This window comes from Neoarius graeffei, chromosome 23 (genome assembly GCF_027579695.1).
Source record: "Neoarius graeffei isolate fNeoGra1 chromosome 23, fNeoGra1.pri, whole genome shotgun sequence".
Taxonomy (NCBI): domain Eukaryota; kingdom Metazoa; phylum Chordata; class Actinopteri; order Siluriformes; family Ariidae; genus Neoarius; species Neoarius graeffei.
Window position 1 is genome coordinate 25,774,559 of NC_083591.1, and position 21,617 is coordinate 25,796,175.

General features: G+C 45.6%; 1 protein-coding gene across 2 annotated transcripts in view; it reads right to left on the reverse strand.

Annotated features, from left to right (window-relative positions):
• The window catches only part of epc1b (enhancer of polycomb homolog 1 (Drosophila) b), a 245,457-nt gene that overhangs the window by 55,660 nt on the left and 168,180 nt on the right, over window positions 1-21,617 (reverse strand). The window contains exons 8-10 of one of the 2 annotated variants that reach the window (XM_060905977.1): window positions 21,388-21,476; window positions 21,147-21,293; window positions 20,586-20,941 (exon numbers count right to left, since the gene is read on the reverse strand). In XM_060905977.1, the coding sequence (XP_060761960.1) occupies window positions 20,586-20,941; window positions 21,147-21,293; window positions 21,388-21,476 (592 nt within the window). The remainder of the gene's footprint in view (window positions 1-20,585; window positions 20,942-21,146; window positions 21,294-21,387; window positions 21,477-21,617) is intronic. The other variant, XM_060905976.1, reaches the window with a different exon arrangement.

Genomic DNA, 21,617 nt, shown 5'->3' on the forward strand with positions numbered 1-21,617 from the left:
CTGTGTGGAGTTTGCATGTTCTCCCCATGTCTGCGTGGGTTTCCTCCGGGTGCTCCGGTTTCCCCCACAGTCCAAAGACATGCAGGTTAGGTTAACTGGTGACTCTAAATTGACTGTAGGTGTGAATGTGAGTGTGAATGGTTGTCTGTGTCTATGTGTCAGCCCTGTGATGACTTGGCGACTTGTCCAGGGTGTACCCCGCCTTTCGCCCGTAGTCAGCTGGGATAGGCTCCAGCTTGCCTGCGACCCTGTAGAAGGATAAAGCGGCTAGAGATAATGAGATGAGATGAGCCTGCCCTCCATCCAAGACCTGTACCTGTCCAGAGTCAGGAAACGGGCAGGTAACATCTCTGCAGACCCATCACACTCTGGTCACAAATTGTTTAAACTTCTCCCCTCTGGGAGATGCTACAGAACACTGAACGCAAAAACAACCAGACACAAGAACAGTTTTTCCCCCAGGCCGTCTCTGTGATGAACAGCTAAAACCAGACTCAAATATCAGTAACATCAACTGTGAAATATCTGCACACTCATACCGTCATTCTGTGCACGCTGTATATTTATATTTACTAAGTCATCCTTGCACTATGCACCATTTTGCACCAAAAGATTTTTAAAAAAAAATCCTTGTCTATACATATATTTACCCTTCTACATGTACATAGCTTTTTGTTTTTGTCTACGCTTTTTATCTGTTTGTACTAAGAAAGCTAAGTGAAACCAGAGTCAAATTCCTCATGTGTGTTCACATACCTGGCAATAAAAGTGATTCTGATTCTAAAATTTAAAAAAACAACAACAAGCAAACCTTGGCTTTTCACTGTATTGTTGCTGGGGGAAGCCATGGCCTAGTGGTTAGAGAAGCAGCTTTGGGACCAGAAGGTTGGCGGTTTGATTCCCTGGACCAGCAGGAATGGCTGAAGTGCCCTTGAGCAAGGCACCTAACCTCCAACTGCTCCCCAGGCTGCTCTGGGTATGTTGTACATTGCTCTAGAAAAGTGCATCTGCTAAATGCCATTAATGTAACATTCTGTTTGGAGATGACAAATCAGTTTGTTTTGCTTCATGCTTTCATTGGAAAGTATTTGTGCACAAATAATGCACTGTGGCTGAGGTGCATCTTTGATCATGGAAAATTCAATGAATCCATGCTAAAGGTATACATCTTGGTATTTTCTGATTTTGGTTGATGTGGGTTTACAGCAATGCAGAGGTTGTGTAACTGGTGGTGGGAGCTTCCTCACCTGGGTCTACTTTGGTGGCATCTGCATCAACAACGAGATCAAAATCATTCATAGCACCCATCTTTTGAACTTTTCACTTTTGAGGTGGATTAATTAAATATTTGTTGATTTTCAAAGATCCAACATAGGCTAAAGGTGTAGAGGTAATGAAATCTATTTATATTACACCACAAGAAATCTGCCATATGCTAAAAGCCAATTGATTTTCTTATCTCACGATGTGCTTATTACTATGCTTCTCAATAAAATGCAATCCCCCCCCCCATCTCACTGAGGCCCCCTACTGGGATCCCCTCAGCTTGAGAACCACTGACATTAGCTATATACCATACAAGAACTAGATATTCCTGTGATAGTGAGCACTGCTGTGATTTTACATATTAAAAAATGGAATGCTTACAGTTGACTGGAAATATTTTGACAGAAAGCCTATTAACATGCCCCTATTATAATAGATTATGGTAGACGACAGTGTACAAACTAGCATATTCAGCTTTGCACTGGATTTCATAGCACATATTGCATATAATAGCCTCTAACATTTCATATTTAGATAGTTAGCTTGACCATCTCTTCTTTTCATGGGAAATACCTCCATCTTCTTGATTCAGATAACTATGGGTGATCATAAGTTAATGAGAGTGGTACCATAAAGATGAAATTCTATGCAAGATGGTAACTGGGCTATTCTCTCCGCCTATTTTGTTTCTATGGCCATTACAGACTGGGAAGGCCAAGTACATCCCCAAATCACAAGTAACATCTCATCTTATTTCAAAAACAACATGGAAAAAATAAAAACAGTTTTCCATGGCGTGTTCACTTTAAAAGACTGCATAATATGGTTATTCATTGTAAAACATACTGCTTATACACTCACCGGCCACTTTATTAGGAACACCCATACACCTGCTGTTTTATGCAATTATCTAATCAGCCAATCCCTTGGCAGCAGCACAATGCATAAAATCATGCAGATACAAATCAGGAGCTTCAGTTAATGTTCACTTCAAACATCAGAATGGGAAAAATTGTGATTGCTGTGACTTTCACTGTAGCATGGGTGTTGGTGCCAGATAGACTGGTTTGAATATTTCAGAAACTGCTGATCCCCTGTGGTTTTCACACATAACAGTCTCTAGAGTTTACACAGAATGGTTGGAAAAAAACATTGAATGAAAGACAGTTGTGTGGGTGGAAATGCCGGATTGATGAGGGAGGTCAGGGGAAAATAGTCAGATTGGTTTGAACTGCCAGGAAGGATATGGTAACTCATATAATCAATCTTTACAGTCATGGTGAGTAGAAAAGCATCTTCTGCAACAGCAGAAGACCACACTGGGTTCCATTCCTGCCAGCCAGGAACAGGAATCTTAGAATCTCCTCAGGCATAGAGTGTTTTAATAAACTGGGATGTATGGATGCTGTCACCCCCCCACTGTCACAGTCACACATTCACTCAGGTTTGGTGAAGGTGGAGTGGCAGGCTGCTTTATGTCCCAGGGCTCTCTTATGTCTGTGTTACCTTCTGGCTCTCCCTTTTAATTATGCTATCATAGTTAGTCTTTCCAGAGTCTCCGCTTGCACTCAGCACAAAATGTATACGGTTTTTAACCATTAGGTGACACCAGATGCATACCAAACAACCTATAACAACATACCAAACAACCTGTGTTTTTTCTCTCTCTCTCTCTTTCTCATATACAGTGCTCAGCATAAATGAGTACACCCCCTTTGAAAAGTAACATTTTAAACAATATCTCAGTGAACACAAACAATTTCCAAAATGTTGACAAGACAAAGTTTAATAGAACATCTGTTTAACTTATAACGTGAAAGTAAGGTTAGATTACAACTTACTTATATATAACTTAGCTTACACATTTTTTTCAGTTTTACTCAAATTAGGGTGGTGCAAAAATGAGTACACCCCACAACAAAAACTACTACATCTAGTACTTTGTATGGCCTCCATGATTTTTAAATGACAGCACCAAGTCTTCTAGGCATGGAAAGAACAAGTTGGCAACATTTTGCAACATCAATCTTTTTCCATTCTTCAACAATGACTTCTTTTAGTGACTGGATGCTGGATGGAGAGTGATGCTCAACTTGTCTCTTCAGAATTCCCCAAAGAAAATAATTTCTTTACACCACAAAGGTGAAGGCTACAAGATCAGCAAAGTTTTACTTATCAGTCAGAATACTGTAGCAAAAGTGGTACAAAAATTTAAGAAAGATGGAACTGCAACCATCTCACAGAGACGTCCAGGTCGTCCACGGAAGTTAACACCTCGACAGGAGCATCTTCTGATGAGAACGGCTGAAGAAAATTGGCATGCAAATTCACTGCAGTTACCTAAAGAAATAGAAAGCCAAACTAGGGTGACTATTTCCCGTGACAATACGGTGTACACTGCAGAGGAATGGCATGCATGGATGCCATCCACGAAAGAAGCCTCTCCTAAAGCCCAGGCACAAAAAAAAGCCCGCCTAGAGTTTGCCAGGGCCCATGCTGACAAAGATGAAAACTACTGGGACTCTATACTCTGGAGTGATGAGACCAAGATAAATATTTTTGGAACTGATGGCTTCAAAACTGTATGGCGTCGCAAAGGTGAGGAATACAAAGAAAAATGCATGGTGCCTAGAGTGAAACATGGTGGTGGCAGTGTCCTTATGTGGGGCTGCATGAGTGCTGCTGGTGTCGGGGAGCTGCATTTCATTGATGGCATCATGAATTCACAGATGTATTGCTCTATACTGAAAGAGAAGATCCTAACATCACTCTGTGCCCTTGGTCGTTGTGCACTTTTCCAACATGACTAAACACACATCTAAGGCCACTGTTGGATTTCTGAAGAAGAACAGGGTGAAAGTGATTCAGTGGCCAAGTATGTCTCCTGATCTGAACCCAATCGAACACCTATGAGGAATTCTGAAGAGACAAGTTGAGCATCACTCTCCATCCAGCATCCAGTCACTAAAAGAGGTCATTGCTGAAGAATGGAAAAAGATTGATGTTGCAAAATGTCACCAACTTGTTCATTCCATGCCTAGAAGACACACTTCCTGGTTCCTGAGTTGTTTGCGACGAGTCCTTTTTTCCCGCGAGTGTTGGCGTTAATTACTAATCTTTTTTTTTTTTTAATTTCTACAAATAATTTTCCAGTATCATCTTCATTTTTACTGTACTGTTGCTTTCCTTTTTGTACTTTCCACTTTCGCTTTCCTTTTGCCGTTTTTTTTCTTTTTTCAGAAGAATGCCGAGACCAGAAGATTTCTTTTTTTTTTGTTCAGTGTGCTGAGTGCAGGATGTTTAGTCATTCTTCCTCCATCGCTAGTGATAGCTTTATTTGTGATAAGTGCAGATTAGTTAGCTCTCTGATGGAGAAGATTACAGTGCTAGAAGTGTGTGTCCAGGCTTTAGAGAAGGTCAGTGAGTGTGAGAACAGTGTAGTTTCTGTAGAGGAAAGTCTGGATGCCCTAGGTGGAGTTAGTAATCCCCCAACTCCAGCATTAGAGCCCTTACAGCGGGGCGAATGGGTGACGGCTCGGCGGCATAAGCATAGAGCCAAAGCTACCGCTGAGGCTCGCCCAAAGGAGCACCACTCCCCTCCGTGCCACGTGTCAAACAGGTTTGCTCTCCTTAGTGATGCACCCGCTGAGAAACCTGAAAGAGCACTGGTTATAGGGGACTCTATCATATGGCACGTGAAATTAGCTCAGCCTTTAGGGACACCAGCAGCTTTAGTCAGGTGTATACTGGGAGCCAGGGTGCTGGACATAGCAGGTAATCTTAGGGTCCTAGGCAAGCACAGGTTCTCAAAGATAGTTATCCATGCAGGAGCTAATGATATACGCCTTCATCAGTCTGAGGTTACCAAGAGTAACTTTGTAGAGGTGTTTAAATTAGTGAAGGCGATGTCCGATGCTGTAGTATGCTCTGGCCCCATCCCAATGCAGCGTGGCGATATAGCTTACAGCAGGTTATGGTCGCTGAACTGCTGGCTGTCCAGGTGGTGCTCTGAAAACAGTGTGGGCTTTACTGATAATTGGGCTAACTTTGAGGGCACTGCTGGCCTGTTAGGGTGGGACGGTATCCATTCCACTCGGGAAGGTGCTGCTCTCATTTCCTGCAGTATAGGTCATAGTCTCAGAACAGGCCTAGTTAATTTCTGACAATCCAGAGCCAAGGCCAGGGAGCAGACGAACAGGCTAAATTGACTGCCTGCTAGCTGCACAGAGTCATCACTCAGGGTCCACTACATCGAGACTGTGTCTGTTCCCCGAGCTAAACAAAAAAGTAGAAATACTCAGAGAGTTTGTTCCAGTAACCTAATCAATATAAAATTGGATCATACTGACTGTACAGCTGCTGCCAGCACCTTTGATCTAAAGGTGGGGCTATTAAATATTAGATCTCTTACATCTAAAGCGGTAATGGTTAATGAACTCATTACTGATCAGGAGTTTAATGTACTTTGTTTAACTGAAACATGGATTAAGCCAAATTAATATATAGCATTAAATGAAGCGAGTCCTCCTGGATACAGTTATATACACCAGCCTCGTCTAACTGGCAGAGGAGGAGGCGTTGCGGTTATTTATAATGATTATCTAGGTGTAACACAAAAACCTGGTTATAAATTTAATACATTTGAAGTTCTTCATACTCATATAATGTATGTAGCCTCGAAAAATAAGTCTACCCAGTTAATTCCATTACTTATTGTTTACAGGCCCCCGGGGCCATATTCTGAGTTTCTTTCTGAATTTGCAGATTTTATCTCAGATCTGGTTATTTCCTTAGACAAAGCTTTAGTTGTCTGAGATTTTAATATTCACTTCGATAACCCAGAAGACCCTTTGAAAACAACATTTGTGTCCATTTTAGATTCAGTAGGGATTAATCAGAATGTCATAGGACCGACCCATAATGGTGGTCACACCCTCGATCTAATACTAACATTCAGGTTAAACGTAGAAAATATAGTCATACTTCCACAGTCTGAAGTTATCTCAGATCATTATCTCATCTCATTCAAAATATGGCTGAGTAATAATATATTCACCTCACCACGCTACTGTATTAAACGTACATTCACGTCAACTACTGCACAGAGCTTTATAAATGATCTCCCAGAGTTATCAACTTTGATTGAGTCACTGTCAGCACCTGCAGAACTTGATCAAGCAACTGAATGCTTAGAGTCAACATTCTGCCATACTTTAGATAATGTAGCTCCTCTTAAAAGGAAAATGGCCAGAGACAAAAAATTAGCACCCTGGTATAATGATGACACTCGCACATTAAAACAGACCACTCGAAAATTGGAACATAAATGGCGTCAAACAAAATTGGTAGTTTTCAAATTAGCGTGGAAGGAGAGCTTCCTGAAGTATAGAAAAGCTCTTAGTGCTGTGAGATCAACATATCTCTCCTCCCTAATAGAAGATAACAAAAATAATCCTAGATTCCTATTTAATACTCTAGCAAGATTAACCAAGAATAAATCCACTATAGACACATGCATACCTGTAGTATGTAGTAGCAACGATTTCATAAATTTTTTTAATGACAAAATTGAGAATATCTCATCTCATCTCATTATCTGTAGCCGCTTTATCCTGTTCTACAGGGTTGCAGGCAAGCTGGAGCCTATCCCAGCTGACTCCGGGCGAAAGGCGGGGTACACCCTGGACAAGTCGCCAGGTCATCACAGGGCTGACACATAGACACAGACAACCATTCACACTCACATTCACACCTACGGTCAATTTAGAGTCACCAGTTAACCTAACCTGCATGTCTTTGGACTGTGGGGGAAACCGAAGCACCCGGAGGAAACCCACGCGGACACGGGGAGAACATGCAAACTCCACACAGAAAGGCCCTCGCCGGCCACGGGGCTTGAACCCAGAACCTTCTTGCTGTGAAGCGACAGCGCTAACCACTACACCACCGTGCCGCCCAAAATTGAGAATATCCGACAAAAAATTCAAACTACTAATTTAAGGTCAGACAATGTAAGTGACCCTGTAGTTAACAATAAACTGTATCAGATCATCAGTTAGAATGTTTTACTCCCCTAAAAGAAACTGAATTACTTTCTGTGGCAGTTCGTATGGGTGGGTGGAGCACAGAGGACGGCAGGACAGAGATCAGGGTTTGAAATAGGGCTTTTATTGCCACACTTTTCAGTGAACAATATTTGTCTCGAACAGATAGACACACACACACACGGCAGGCGTCTTGTTCGGGGATGAGCTCCTCTGCTCTCGCTCTCCCTCCTTAAGTAGGGCGCGGTCACTGGGAAGACACACAAACACAGGTTAATTGCTGTCAGGTGTCGTGATTCTGCCACTTACCTTCCCTGACTCCGCCCTCCTGTCACAGACCGGCGCTTGACCACGCCCCTGCTGCCACATACCCCCACCGCCCGACTCAGGCCGGGCAGCCGTCCGTCCTGCAGCCAACTCCCCCCCGCCTTGATGGGAGAGGAAGTCCGCCACGACCATCTGCGCCCCCGGCCTGTGGACCACCTTGAAATTAAAGGGTTGGAGTGCCAGATACCAACGGGTGATCCGTGCGTTGGCATCTTTCATGCGGTGGAGCCACTGGAGGGGCGCGTGGTCCGAACAGAGGGTGAAAGGGCACCCCAGCAGGTAGTAACGGAGGGTGAGGACCACCCACTTGATCGCCAGACACTCCTTTTCAATGGTGCTGTAGTGCCCCTCACGCACTGACAGCTTCCTACTGATGTAGAGGACGGGGCGGTCCTCCCCCTCCACCTCCTGGGACAAAATTGCCCTCAGCCCTCTGTCCGACGCATCGGTCTGCAACACAAAGGGAAGAGAAAAGTCAGGGGAGTGTAAAAGTGGCCCCCCACACAGTGCAGCCTTTACCTCTGAAAAAGCCCGCTGGCATTGCTCCGTCCACTGGACCGGATCTGGGCCCCCCTTTTTAGTGAGATTAGTCAGCGGGCTGGTGACGTCCGAATAATTAGGTATAAACCTACGGTAATAGCCAGCCAGCCCCAGGAACTGTCTCACCCCCTTTTTGGTCTTGGGCCTCGGGCAGGCCGCAATCACTGCCGTCTTATTAATTTGGGGACGCACCTGCCCGTTGCCCAAGTGGAAGCCCAGATACCGTACTTCCACCAACCCAATCGCACACTTCTTTGGGTTGGCTGTGAGCCCCGCTCACCTCAGCGACCTAAGGACGGCCCTCAGATGTTCAAGGTGCCTCGGCCAGTCATTACTATAGATGATTATATCATCTAGATACGCGGCCGCATAAGTGGCGTGGGGGCGGAGGACTCTATCCATCAGCCGCTGAAACGTCACGGGTGCCCCAAACAGCCCAAACGGAAGTGTGACAAATTGGTGTAAACCAAACGGTGTGGAAAAGGCCGTTTTTTCTCAGGATAGTGGAGTCAAGGGGATCTGCCAATATCCCTTCGTCAAATCCAGTGTCGAATAAAAGCGAGCCGTGCCGAGTCGATTGAGCAACTCATCAATACGAGGCATTGGGTATGTGTCAAATTTAGACACCGCGTTGACTTTTCTATAGTCCACACAGAACCGGACCGACCCGTCGGCCTTGGGTACCAAGACCATCGGGCTGCTTCAGTCACTGTGGGACTCCTCGACGATGCCCATTTCGAGCATGGTCTCAAGTTCTTCCCGAACCACCTTTTTTTGTGTTTGGGTAGCCTGTAAGGGCGGCTATGCACTACCACCCCCGGGGGCGTCTCTATGTGGTGCTCTATGAGGTTCGTGCGACCGGGCAGGGGCGAGAACACATCCGAAAACTCGGTCTGCAACTGGGCGACCTCCGTGAGTTGGGTCGGGGAGAGGTGGTCTCCACAGGGGACCGGAGAGGTACGGGATGCCAATGCCCCTTTTTGAACCTCCGGCCCCAGCTCCGCCTTCTCCGGAACCACCGACACCAACGCCACGGGGACTTCCTCATTCCAGAGTTTCAGCAGATTGAGGTGGTAAATCTGTAGCGCCCCACCCCTGTCCGTTCGCCTCACCTCATAGTCGACATCCCCGACTCGCCGTGTGACCTCAAAGGGTCCTTGCCACTTGGCGATCAATTTGGAGCTCGAAGTGGGCAACAGTATGAGTACTTTATCTCCCCGTGTGAACTCCCTAAGGCGCGTACCCTTGTTGTACAGGCGGGCTTGCCGTTCCTGGGCCTGCCGCAAATTCTCCTGGGTTAGGTGGGTGAGCGTGTGGAGTTTTGCGCGCAGATCCATAATGTATTGAATTTCGTTCTTGCTTTGTGAAGGTCTCTCCTCCCAATTTTCCCGCAGCACGTCTAGGATGCCACGCAGCTTACGCACATATAATAATTTGAACGGGGAGAACCCCGTGGAGGCCTGGGGAACCTCTCGCACTGAGAACAACAAGGGCTCGAGCCACTTATCCCAATTACATGCGTCCTCGCTTACGAATTTTTTAATGATATTTTTGAGGGTGCGGTTGAACCGTTCTACTAAACTGTCCGTTTGTGGGTGATACACACTGGTGCGGATCGGCTTAATCCCCAATAACCCATACAGTTCGCGCAGTGTTCGTGACATAAACGTAGTGCCTTGATCAGTCAGAATCTCTTTTGGGATTCCGACTCGGGAGATGACGCGGAAGAGTGCCTCTGCAATACTGCGTGCTGAGATATTGCGCAGAGGCACTGCTTCCGGGTATCGCGTTGCATAGTCCACCAGAACTAATATAAAGCGGTACCCCCGTTCTGACCAATCTAATGGCCCGATGAGATCCATCCCAATTCTCTCAAACGGGGTCTCGATCAATGGAAGAGGGTGCAAAGGCGCTTTTGGAATGGCCGCTGGATTCACTAACTGGGCATTCACGGCATGCCGTACACCACCTACGAACATCGCCGCGAATCCCTGGCCAATAGAATCGGGCCATTATTCGGGCTAATGTCTTATCCTGCCCTAAGTGTCCAGCCATGGGATTAAAGTGAGCCGCCTGGAATACCAATTCCCGGCGGCTCTTCGGAATCAAAAGCTGTGTGACTCGCTCTTTAGTTTGAGTGTCCTGCATCACTCGGTATAACCTATCCTTCATAATTGCGAAGTAGGGGAAGGACAGGGTGGCATTCGGCTGGAGCGTTTGACCAACGATTACTCTCACTTGGTCAAACGCATGTCGCAGAGTCTCGTCTCGCGATTGTTCTAATGGGAAATCCGCGAGGGATTCCCCAATAGAGAGAGGAGGAGCCGGCGGCTCCTCACTCTGACGCGGAGATGACGTAGACGGCTCTGTGACAGCTGCTCCCGCCAAAGCGACACCGGGACCTCCCCCTGTCAAATGGCAGGACCCACTCTTTACTAGGCGTGTCATTAAACCCCGAAATCCTGGCCAATCAGTCCCCAAAATTAAAGAGTGGGTAAGGCGAGGACTAACCGCTGCCTTCACTATAAATTTTTCCCCTCTGAAAAAAATGTGGACCGACACCAAAGGGTAGCTGTGAACATCCCCATGCACACACAACACCTTCACCCCCTGTGCTCCCCCCAATGCCTCATTTTGCACCAGGCTTTGGTGAATTGAGGTCTGGTTACAACCAGAATCGACCAACGCCTGATATGTATCCCCTTGGATACTCACCGGTATGCGATACGCTCCGGCCCAATCGAGGGCGGCCTCTGGCGCATCGGGGATCCGAACCACCGCGCCCACTTCCATCGCCGTGCACTGCTGTTGAAGGTGGCCCGCCTCCCCGCAGCGCCAGCAAACCGGCCCGGGCTTTCCCTCTGCACCGGTGATCTAGGGCTCACTCACCTGAGGTGGGGGAGAGACAGACACAGAAGGGAGAAATGGGAGGGCACCGCGGGTGCAGTGGGCCGGCTGGGGTGGGGCCGGCCCCCGCCTCCGCGGTGGGGGAATGGGGCGAGGACGGGACACAGGAGGAGGGGGAGAGAGAGAGAAGAGAAGATGCCATCTGCTGTCCTGCCGCTGGGACAGCCGCCAAATGGTCCTCCGCCAGCTCCACTGCCTGATCCAGCGACGCCGGGCGGTGGCACTGGACCCACTCCGCGGTTCCTGCTGGCAAGCGAGCGACGAATTGTTCCAGCACCACCTGATCGATGATTTCCTCGGCGTCGTGGTTGTCGGCCCTCAACCACCGCCAGCAGGCGTCCCGGAGCTGCTGGCCAAACGCGAACAACCGGCCGACTTCCTCCAAGCGCAACGCGCCGAAGCGCTGGCGCTGCTGCTCTGGGGTGCGCCCCACGCGCTGGAGGACGGCTCCGCGGAGGTCCGCGTAGGCCAGCCAGCGGTCGGCGGGGAGCTGTAGCGCGGCCAGCTGTGCCTCTCCCGTTAGCAGGGGGAGGAGGCGCGCCGCGTGCTGCTCCATCGGCCACCCCGAGGCTTCGGCGACTTGCTCGAAGAGCGTGATGAACGCCTCGGGGTCGTCCTGCGGGCCCATCTTGGTGATGGTGAGGGGAGACGGGCCCACGGTAGGAGCGCTGGTGGACCCCGCCGACACGAGGAGGTGCTGGAATGCCTCTCGATCTTCTTGTTGGGCCAGCACCAGGGCCTCGAAGCGTCGCTCTTGCTCCTTCCGGAGGGTGACGAGCGCCTGGTGCTGGCTTTGCTGGGCCGTGGCGAGGGCGTGGACCAGGTCGGCGAACGGGGAGGACTCCATGGGGCTGCTGGGCTGGTGGTCCACTTTCCCGGGTTTTGGCACCACTGTGGCAGTTCGTATGGGTGGGTGGAGCACAGAGGACGGCAGGACAGAGATCAGGGTTTGAAATAGGGCTTTTATTGCCACACTTTTCAGTGAACAATATTTGTCTCGAACAGATAGACACACACACACGACAGGCGTCTTGTTCGGGGATGAGCTCCTCTGCTTCGCTCTCCCTCCTTAAGTAGGGCACGGTCACTGGGAAGACACACAAACACAGGTTAATTGCTCTCAGGTGTAGTGATTCTGCCACTTACCTTCCCTGACTCCGCCCTCCCGTCACAGACCGGCGCTTGACCACACCCCCGCTGCCACAATTTCATTAATCTCGGCATCAAAAGCCTCAACTTGCATACTAGATCCCTTACCTACACGTCTATTCAAACAGATAATACCTGAAGTAATTGAACCACTTCAAAAAATAATAAATTCTTCTCTTACGATTGGCTATGTACCCAAATCCTTTAAACTAGCAGTTATCAGACCCCTGATTAAAAAACCTGACCTTGATCCCTGCCAGCTGTTCAATTATCGGCCAATATCAAACCTCCCCTTTATCTCCAAGATCCTTGAAAAAGCTGTGGCACAGCAGTTATGCTCATATTAACATAGGAATAACATCCATGAAATGTATCAGTCAGGATTTAGATCTAATCATAGCACAGAGACAGCTTTGGTTAAATTAGTAAACAATCTACTGTTGGCGTCTGATCAGGGCTGTGTCTCGCTGCTCGTGTTGCTTGACCTTAGTGCAGCATTTGATACCATTGATCATTCTGTTCTTCTGGATAGACTAGAAAATGTTGTGGGAGTTAAGGGAATGGCCCTCTCCTGGCTCAGCTCTTATTTAACTGATCGATATCAGTATGTTGATATAAATGGTGATATTTCTAGACGTACTGAGTTAAAGTTTGGTGTTCCACAAGGTTCTGTCTTGGGTCCACTGCTTTTTTCTTTATATGTGTTACCTCTGGGTATTATTATTTGTAAACATTGTATTAGTTTCCACTGTTATGCTGATGACACACAGTTGTATGCTTCTGCAAAACCTGATGAGAGACACCAGCTTAATAGAATTGAGGAATGTGTAAAGGACATTAGACACTGGATGCTTATTAATTTCCTTCTGCTTAACTCTGACAAGACTGAAGTACTTGTACTAAGACCACATGCAGCTAGAAGCAAGTTTTCTGTTTACACAGTAACTCTGGATGGCCTTTCTGTTTCTTCACGTGTAGCAGTAAAAGACCTCGGAGTGATTATTGACCCCAGTCTTTCATTCGAAACTCACATTGATAACATTATCCAGATAGCTTTCTTTCATCTCAGAAATATTGCTAACATAAGAAATTTAATGTCACTACGTGACGCGGAAAAACTAGTTCATGCTTTCGTTACCTCCAGGTTGGATTATTGTAATGCCTTACTGTCTGGATGTTCCAATAATTGCATAAACAAGCTCCAGTTAGTTCAAAATGCAGCAGCAAGAGTCCTTACTAGAACTAGAAAATATGGCCACATCACCCCTGTCTTATCCACACTGCATTGGCTCCCAATCAAATTTCATATTGATTATAAAGTACAACTATTGACCTTTAAAGCACTGAATGGTCTCGCACCACAGTACCTGAGTGAACTTCTGCTCCTCTATGACCCGCCACATCTACTTAGATCAAAAGGTGCAGTCTATCTGCTGGTACCTCGTATAGTGAAGGCTACATCAGGGGGCAGAGCCTTTTCTTACAAAGCCCCACAGTTATGGAACAGCCTTCCAAGTAGTGTTCAGGAATCAAACACAGTCTCAGTGTTTAAGTCTAGGCTGAAAATATATCTGTTTCATCAAGCCTTTTATTAATGGTGTTTATGAGGTAAAGGTGTAGATCTGGAGGGTCCTCAGACAGAGGGTTTTGGGAAACTGGGATGTATGGATGCTGTCAGTCCCCACTCGCTTGCTCACTTGAGTTAGTTGACAGTGTAGAGGCTGGCTGCTTTATGTCCTGGGGCTCCCTCATGCCTGTGTTACCTTCTGGCTCTCCCCTTTTAGTTATGCTGTCATAGTTAGTTGCCGGAGTCCCTACTTGTACTCAGTGCAATATGTATACTGTTCCTACTTATTCAGGTGACATTGGGCATACCTAACAACCTGTGTTTTCTCTCCCTCTCCCCCCCAAATCTGTCCCTCTGAGTTACATGTTGGTCCTGGGATCGAGATGCTGACCTCTTCTGCTCCTAGGACCTGCTTGATCCATCCTGGTGCCCTGTGTCTGGTTGGAGTCTCATCACATTGCTCCTGTGGAGGATGGCCCCATGAGGACAGTTGAAAGTCACACCTGGAGGACGCTCTGGACTCTTACAGTAATGCTTTTATGGCTGAGGACTGCAGTTGGCTTGCTCACTCTAGGACTGCAGTTGTCATGAACAGTTTTGCACTCAAGTTTCCATCAGTGAAGAGTTTATAACATCAACGAAACTGACTTCATGTTAAGACTGTTATGTTATGGTCATGCGGTCTGTTGTTGCCCAAATGAGGATGGGTTCCCTTTTGAGCCTGGTTCCTCTCGAGGTGTCTTCCTCATGTCATCTGAGGGAGTTTTTCCTTGCCACCGTCACCACAGGCTTGCTCATTGGGGATAGATTAGGGATAAAATTAGCTCATGTTTTAAGTCATTCAAATTCTGTAAAGCTGCTTTGCGACAATGTTTATTGTTAAAAGCGCTATACAAATAAACTTGACTTGACTAGAAGACTTGGTGCTGTCATTAAAAATCATGGAGGTCATACAAAGTACTAGATGTAGTAGTTTTTGTTGTGGGGTGTACTCATTTTTGCACCACCCTAATTTGAGTAAAACTGAAAAAATGTGTAATCTAAGTTATATTATTAACCTTACTTTCACGTTATAAGTTAAAGGTGCCCTTCCACCAAAAACGTTTAATACTGGCTCTTTTTGAAATACCATAGTTCACTCCGAGTTGCATATGCATGCTGCATGTGAAAATGTAATTCTACTCCCATTCCCTGTATTAGCTTATGAAAGAAAAGTCGGAAAAACAAGCGGATCAGAAAAAGCCATACGAAGTTACGTCACTTCGAAAATTAGTATTCATGGCCTCGCCCACCTTGGCTTGCAACCGCCCACGGGAAGAAAGCACGAGGAGAGAGACGTAATTCGCCCTGAGGCGCGGCGCGGTGCTCTGCATCAGTTTCGTTTCTAATGGCGACTCCAGCCCGACTTTGCATGCTCGTAACTTGGGCAAGGGAGGTCCCAGCCTCCCCAGACTTGGCAGCCAGTGACCCCTGCCCTCTCCTGAATGAACCAGTGCTGCCAGGGCCCGTCAGCTCCCAGCCAGGGGACGTTATTCCCCCCACAACCCCCAAGGCGAGCTCCGCTCCGTGCCTCGTGCCTTGATGAGAGCCACTGCCGCAGGGAGTATTCAAATAAATAAATAAATGAATGAATGAATGAACGACTCCCTCCCAGTCACACACAAGCATTCTGGTTGGGGAGAGAGCCCCCTTCCTCTGCACTCCCTCTCCTCTTATAGGGCGCGGTCACTGGGGAAGACACACAAACACACGTTAATTCCTGTCAGGTGCATTGATTCTGCCACTTACCTTCCCTGACCCCGCCCTCCATTCACAGACTGACGCTCGGCCACGCCCCCACTGCCACATCTACATTGTTATTGGTCAAAACATCGATGTCGAGACCATAATAGCCAATCGAAACAGTTCTTACAAAGACCTCCACATCCGCTTGTTCTGACCCACTGGAGGTAGCGTCACAGTGCTGTTAGCCAATCAGAGGTAATGCATTTACATGTCATGAATATTAATGAGTAAGAGCTGAAATCCTGTCGTTCTCCTGCCACCCACTCCTCCACCAAACTAGAACAGCCTGAAATAGGAGAACCACAGCATTTTTTTTTCACCAAAACCAGCTCACAGGGCATTCATTCATACTAGAGACCACCGCACAATTCATGAAAAAACGACGCAAGGGGACCTTTAAACAGATGTTATATTAAACTTTGGCTTGTTAACATTTTGGAAATTGTCTTCATTGAGATATTGTTTAAAACAGGGGTGTCAAACCTGATCCATAAAGGGCCGTGTGGCTGCAGGTTTTCATTCCAGCCATGCAGCAGCACCCTGATTTGGCTTATTCAATCAACTGACACACCCACCCTTTAATCAAGGGTGGGTGTGGCTGCAAGTATTTGACTGTGTGAAGACAGTTCACTTGATTGAATGAGCCAAGTCAGGTGTGCTGCTGCATGGCTGGAATGAAAACCTGCAGCCACAAGGCCCTTTATGGATCAGGTTTGACACCCCTGGTTTAAAACGTTACTTTTCAAAGGGGGTATACTCATTTACGCTGAGCACTGTATGTGCTCCTGTGGAGGATGGCCGTATATGGACAGTCAAAAAAAACACACTTGGAAGATGGCTCCAGACACTTAGTTTTGCTATGATAGCTGAGGACTTCAATTGCCATGATAACTTTAAGAATGCAGTTGTCATGAACAGCCTTGCACTTACTTCAACAGAACAGACTTCATGGTAAAACTATTATGAATTTCCTGGTTACATAGTTGAATTTTGTGACTATATAGGACACAATTATAGAAGTAAGTTATTTATAAAATCATGCTATCTGTTATCACCCAAATGAGGATGGGTTCCCTTTTGAATCTGGCTCCTCTCAAGGTTTCTTCCTTGTGTCATCTGACGGAGTTTTTCCTTGACACCATCATTACAGGCTTGCTCATCAGGGATACCGTAAATAAATTTATTTGGGATAAAATTAGCTCATATGCTTAAAGTCTTTACAGTATCTTGCAAAAGTATTCATCCCACTTGGTGTTTGTCCCATTTTGTCACATTACAAGCTGGAATTAAAATGAATTTTTGGGGAGTTAGCACCATTTGATTTACACAAGATGCCTACCACTTTAAAGGTACAAATTGTTTATTATGACACAAACAAAAATAAGATGGAAAAAAACCCCAGAAACCTGCAGTGTGCATAGGTATTCACCCCCTTTCATATGAAGCCCCTAAATAAGAGCTGGTCCAACCAATTAACTTCCTAAGTCACATAATTAGTTGATTAAGTGTCAAAGTGTCACATTATCTGTCACGTGATGTCTGTATAAATCAACCTGTTCTGGAAGGACCCTGACTCTGCAACACTACTCAGCAAGAAACATGAAAACCAAGGAGCACTCTAAACAGGTCAGAAATAAAGTTGTGGAGAAGTATACATCAGGGTTGGGTTATAAAGTAAATATCCCAAACTTTGAATATCCCATGGAGCACCATTAAATCCATTATAGCAAAATGGAAATAATATGGCACCAAAACAAACCTGACAAGAGAAGGCCACCCACCAAAACTCACAGACCGGGCAAGGAGGGCATTGGAGTTTGCCCAACAGCATGTGGCACACTCCCCAAACATGTGGAAGAAGAAACATTCTGGTCAGATGAGATTAAAATTTAACTTTTTGACCATCATGGGAAATGCCATGTGTGCTGCAAATCCAACACTTCCCATCACCCTGACAACACCATTCTTACAGTGAAGCATGGTGGTGGCAGCATCATGCTCTGGGAATGTTTTTCATCTGCAGGGACAGGAAAGCTGGTCAGGATTGAAGGAAAGATGGATGGCACTAAATACAGGGCAATTCTGAAGGAAAACCTGTTTGAGTCAGCCAGAGGTTTGAGACTGGGATGAAGGTTCACTTTCTAGCAGGACAATGACCGTAAACATACTGCTAAAGCTATACTGGAGTGGTTTAAAGGGAAACATTTAAATGTCTTGGAATGGCTTAGTCAAAGCCCAGACCTCAATCCAATTGAGAATCTGTGGCATAACTTGAAGATTGCTGTACACCAATCCAACTCATCTAACTTGAAGTAGTTGGAGCAGTTTTGCCTTGAGGAATGGGCAAAAATCCCAGTGGCTAGATGTGCTAAGCTAATAGAGACATACCCCAAGAGACTTGCAGCTGTAATTGTAGCAAAAGGTGGCTTTACAAAGTATTGATTTTGTGGGGGTGAATACCTATGCACACTCCAGGTTTCTGGGTTTTTTTTTCATCTGAATTATTGTTTGTATCACAATAAAAAACAAATAAACAAACGAAAAAAACAATTTGTACCTTTAAAATGGTAGGCATGTTGTGTAAACCAAATGGTGTGAACCCAAAAACCATTTTAATTCCGGCTTGTGACAGCAATGTGACAAAACAGGACAAACAGCAAGAGGGATGAATACTTTTGCAAAACACTGTAATATTCTGTAAAGCTGCTTTGCAACAATGTTGTTAAAAGTGCTATTCAAATAAACTGACTTGACAAATAAAACATGCTTCTCCTAATCATCCTGCTTTTATATGCTAGCATAGCCATTATTAATAACATGCATGCGCACGCGCGCACACACACACACACACACACACACACACACACACACACACACTAACTGAATCAGTCCAGGCTAAATAAATCACTGTGTTGATTGGGAAGTTCACATCTGGAAAATGTAGGATACAAAAAAAAAAAAAAAAAGTGTGCAGACAGCTGTAATGCACACATGACCTGACAGCATAACACGCTATCTGCAGAATACATTACATGCTTCAGCCACAATCCTTTAAGCGTGACACAAGCAGGTTTGCCAAGGTTGTGTGTGTGTGTGTGTGTGTGTGTGTGTTTTAAAACACACAACAAAGTTTTACAACAAATCAGAAATGTGTGCATGCATTATCAAGCGATGAGGAGTTTCAAATCCAGTGATGCCACAGCCACCCATGGCCATGAGCCAAGGGAGCAAAACTGGCCTTGCTCCACCCTCCCTGGTTGGTAGCTGTCATGTGACGAGGGGAAAGTTAACAAGTGGGTAGGAATTGGAAAGACCAAATTCACCACATGGTGAATAAGTTTATAACACAAAGACTAAAAAAAGAAGAAAAATCTGACTCCCATTTCTAATGCCTGATTTTTTGGGCTAGTGTCAGGTCTTTTTTTGCAGTTTTTGAGATGTTCCTGAGACCTGGACACACTGCAATCCAGTGCACATTAGGTCTCTTGGGCAGAGAGCTGACTAATAAGCCATGTTTACTTTTATTACATTCTAATGCACAGATTTTGTTTAGTTATATACTATATGGGCAAATTTTATGGACACCTACGGTAATCATTACACTTGACCTTGACAAACCACATTTTTATGGACCTCTCTTTGTGCCCAGGGGGCATGGTCATGCTGGAACCAGCTTGGGCTCGGTCCTTTAGTTCCAGGGAAGGGAAACTGTAATACATCATCATACAAAAACATTCAAGGCAATTGTGCACTTCCAACGTTGCGGCAGCAGTTTGGGGAAGTTTCAATTATTGTACTTCTATAATGTTGAATGTTTTAATTAATTATAACATTTTTGTGTCAGCCCTGCGATGATCTGGCGACTTGTCCAGGGTGTATCCCGCCTCTTGCCCATAGTCAGCTGGGATAAGCTCCAGCTTGCCCACGACCCTGCAGAGGATAAGCGGTTAGGGATAATGGATGGATGAATGGATTATTTTTTGCTGTATTGAAAAATGTATCAAAACACCACTGTGTCATATCTAATTTTAATTCTGTGTATAGTTACAGGATGAAAAGACTCAAAAACTCCTTTGTCCCTCACGCCATCAGACTGTACAACTCCTCTCTGGGGGGGGGGGGGGGGGGGGGGGGGGAGGGGTAACAGGAGGGCAGAGGACGGGAAGGAGCAGTAGCCTAGCCTAGCCTAACAATAAGCAATACCGGACAATGTGCAATATAATGTGCAATATAAAGTGCAATATCCTTCCTCTCCTCCCCATATCTTATTCTTTTATATTTGTATATGTAAATACTTAATTTATTTTAATTTATCTAGAAGTTTTTCTCTATTTCTTTTCTCTGTTTATCTGTAATGATGCTGCCGGTATCTTAATTTCCCTGAGGGAACCCTCCCAAAGGGATCAATAAAGTTTTATCTAATCTAATCGACCATTTATAATGTATATTATACTTATGCTTTTCCGATCACTTCAGGATGGTAAGTCCTCATACCACCCCATCACTGATTATTTTCCTATAACAACACACTCCATCATGTATTTTTAACTTATTACATGTAATGTATAAGGAATTTACATCAGGCACTTCTTGGAGTATGTTCTATGGCTCAATCTCAAATACCGTTCTATTGGGCATATGGTGCACTATGTAGGTTCATTATCAAGATTCAATCTAACTGTTTGCTGGTAGTGACAATCAGAAAAGAAAGCATAATATTGTGATAATCTGATTTCTATCTATGGCAGTGTAAAGTAACATTGTGCTACTGCTAACCTTTGTCATATAAGGCAGTATAAAATTATAGACTATTTAGGATTTGAATGCATTACAGTACCATTTTTGAGTATTAAAGGCCATACCCAGGGGCTTAACAATAATGATGCATAAGTTCTAGTGTTTGAATGCCCAAAGAGCAGCCCAGATTCTGTGCAAGTACAATCTATATTTAAGAGTACTAACTGAGAAAAAATAAACTGGTATATGCTGTAGATACACACCAGGTGTGGGTGGGGGAAGAGCTGGTCTGCTGTTGACTCGATTTCTGGCCGGACTGAAGAGGCCACAGTTCAGCTTCTGTGCTGAGCAGGGCTGGAGGTTATTGGGATCAGGGATTAGCGCCGTCCAAGGTCTGAAGTGCCTCCAGCGACAGGCCTTAATATTACGGAGGATCTGCGAAAGGTCTGATGAGTATGTAGAGGAGTTGGAGGAAGAGGGACCTGAGACAGAGGTCTGGACAATGGTGTGTGAGGTATCCATACCAAAAGGCTGGTGGCTAAAGGAGGGGGTGGGAGAACTTAAGCCCAACCCAGGATACACGGCATCCCAGTCAGAGTAGGCCCGGTCCAACAGAACCCTGAAAACAAACAAACAAACAAACAAACACACACACACACACACACACACACACAAAAGAGAAACAGTGATTTGCTCCATGTACTTCACTGTGAAAACAGAGGGAACTTGATCTTCAGATGATGGTTCTTTTTGTAAAAACAGCAATTATTTTCTATCTAAATCTGGTCAAGTCAAGAAAAATCATATGGAAATGTGCCTTTCACCTGCCCCCTCTTCCAACCCTTCGTCGTGCTAACCCCACACATCTGTGAGGTATGGTGAGTGTGGTGAAAGAGTAACGGTAGCGAGCATCTCCCAAACCACCCTCAGCAGGGTCTGACCACGGCCATGAACCCTGCCCTCCACATACCTGTAGAGACAGAAAGAGAGAGAATTGAGAAAAGGAGATGGCTAACAGTATAGTCACAGAGTGTGTGCTAATTGCAAATGTGCCTGAAAAACTCAGAGTGATAGTAGCAGCGGGACCTGCGTCTAAATGCAAACACACCATCAGGATCATTCTCCTCCTCTGCCTCTGAGGAGCTCGAAAAAAGCTGAGGAGTGATGACAACCAAAAATAGCAATGATCGAGCTTGAAAAGTCTTACGAGATGATTATATTCCCCCTAAATATTATCCCCCATTCGTGGATTGTGTGTGTAATTTTCCTGAAGAAAAACTGCTGAAAAGACAAGG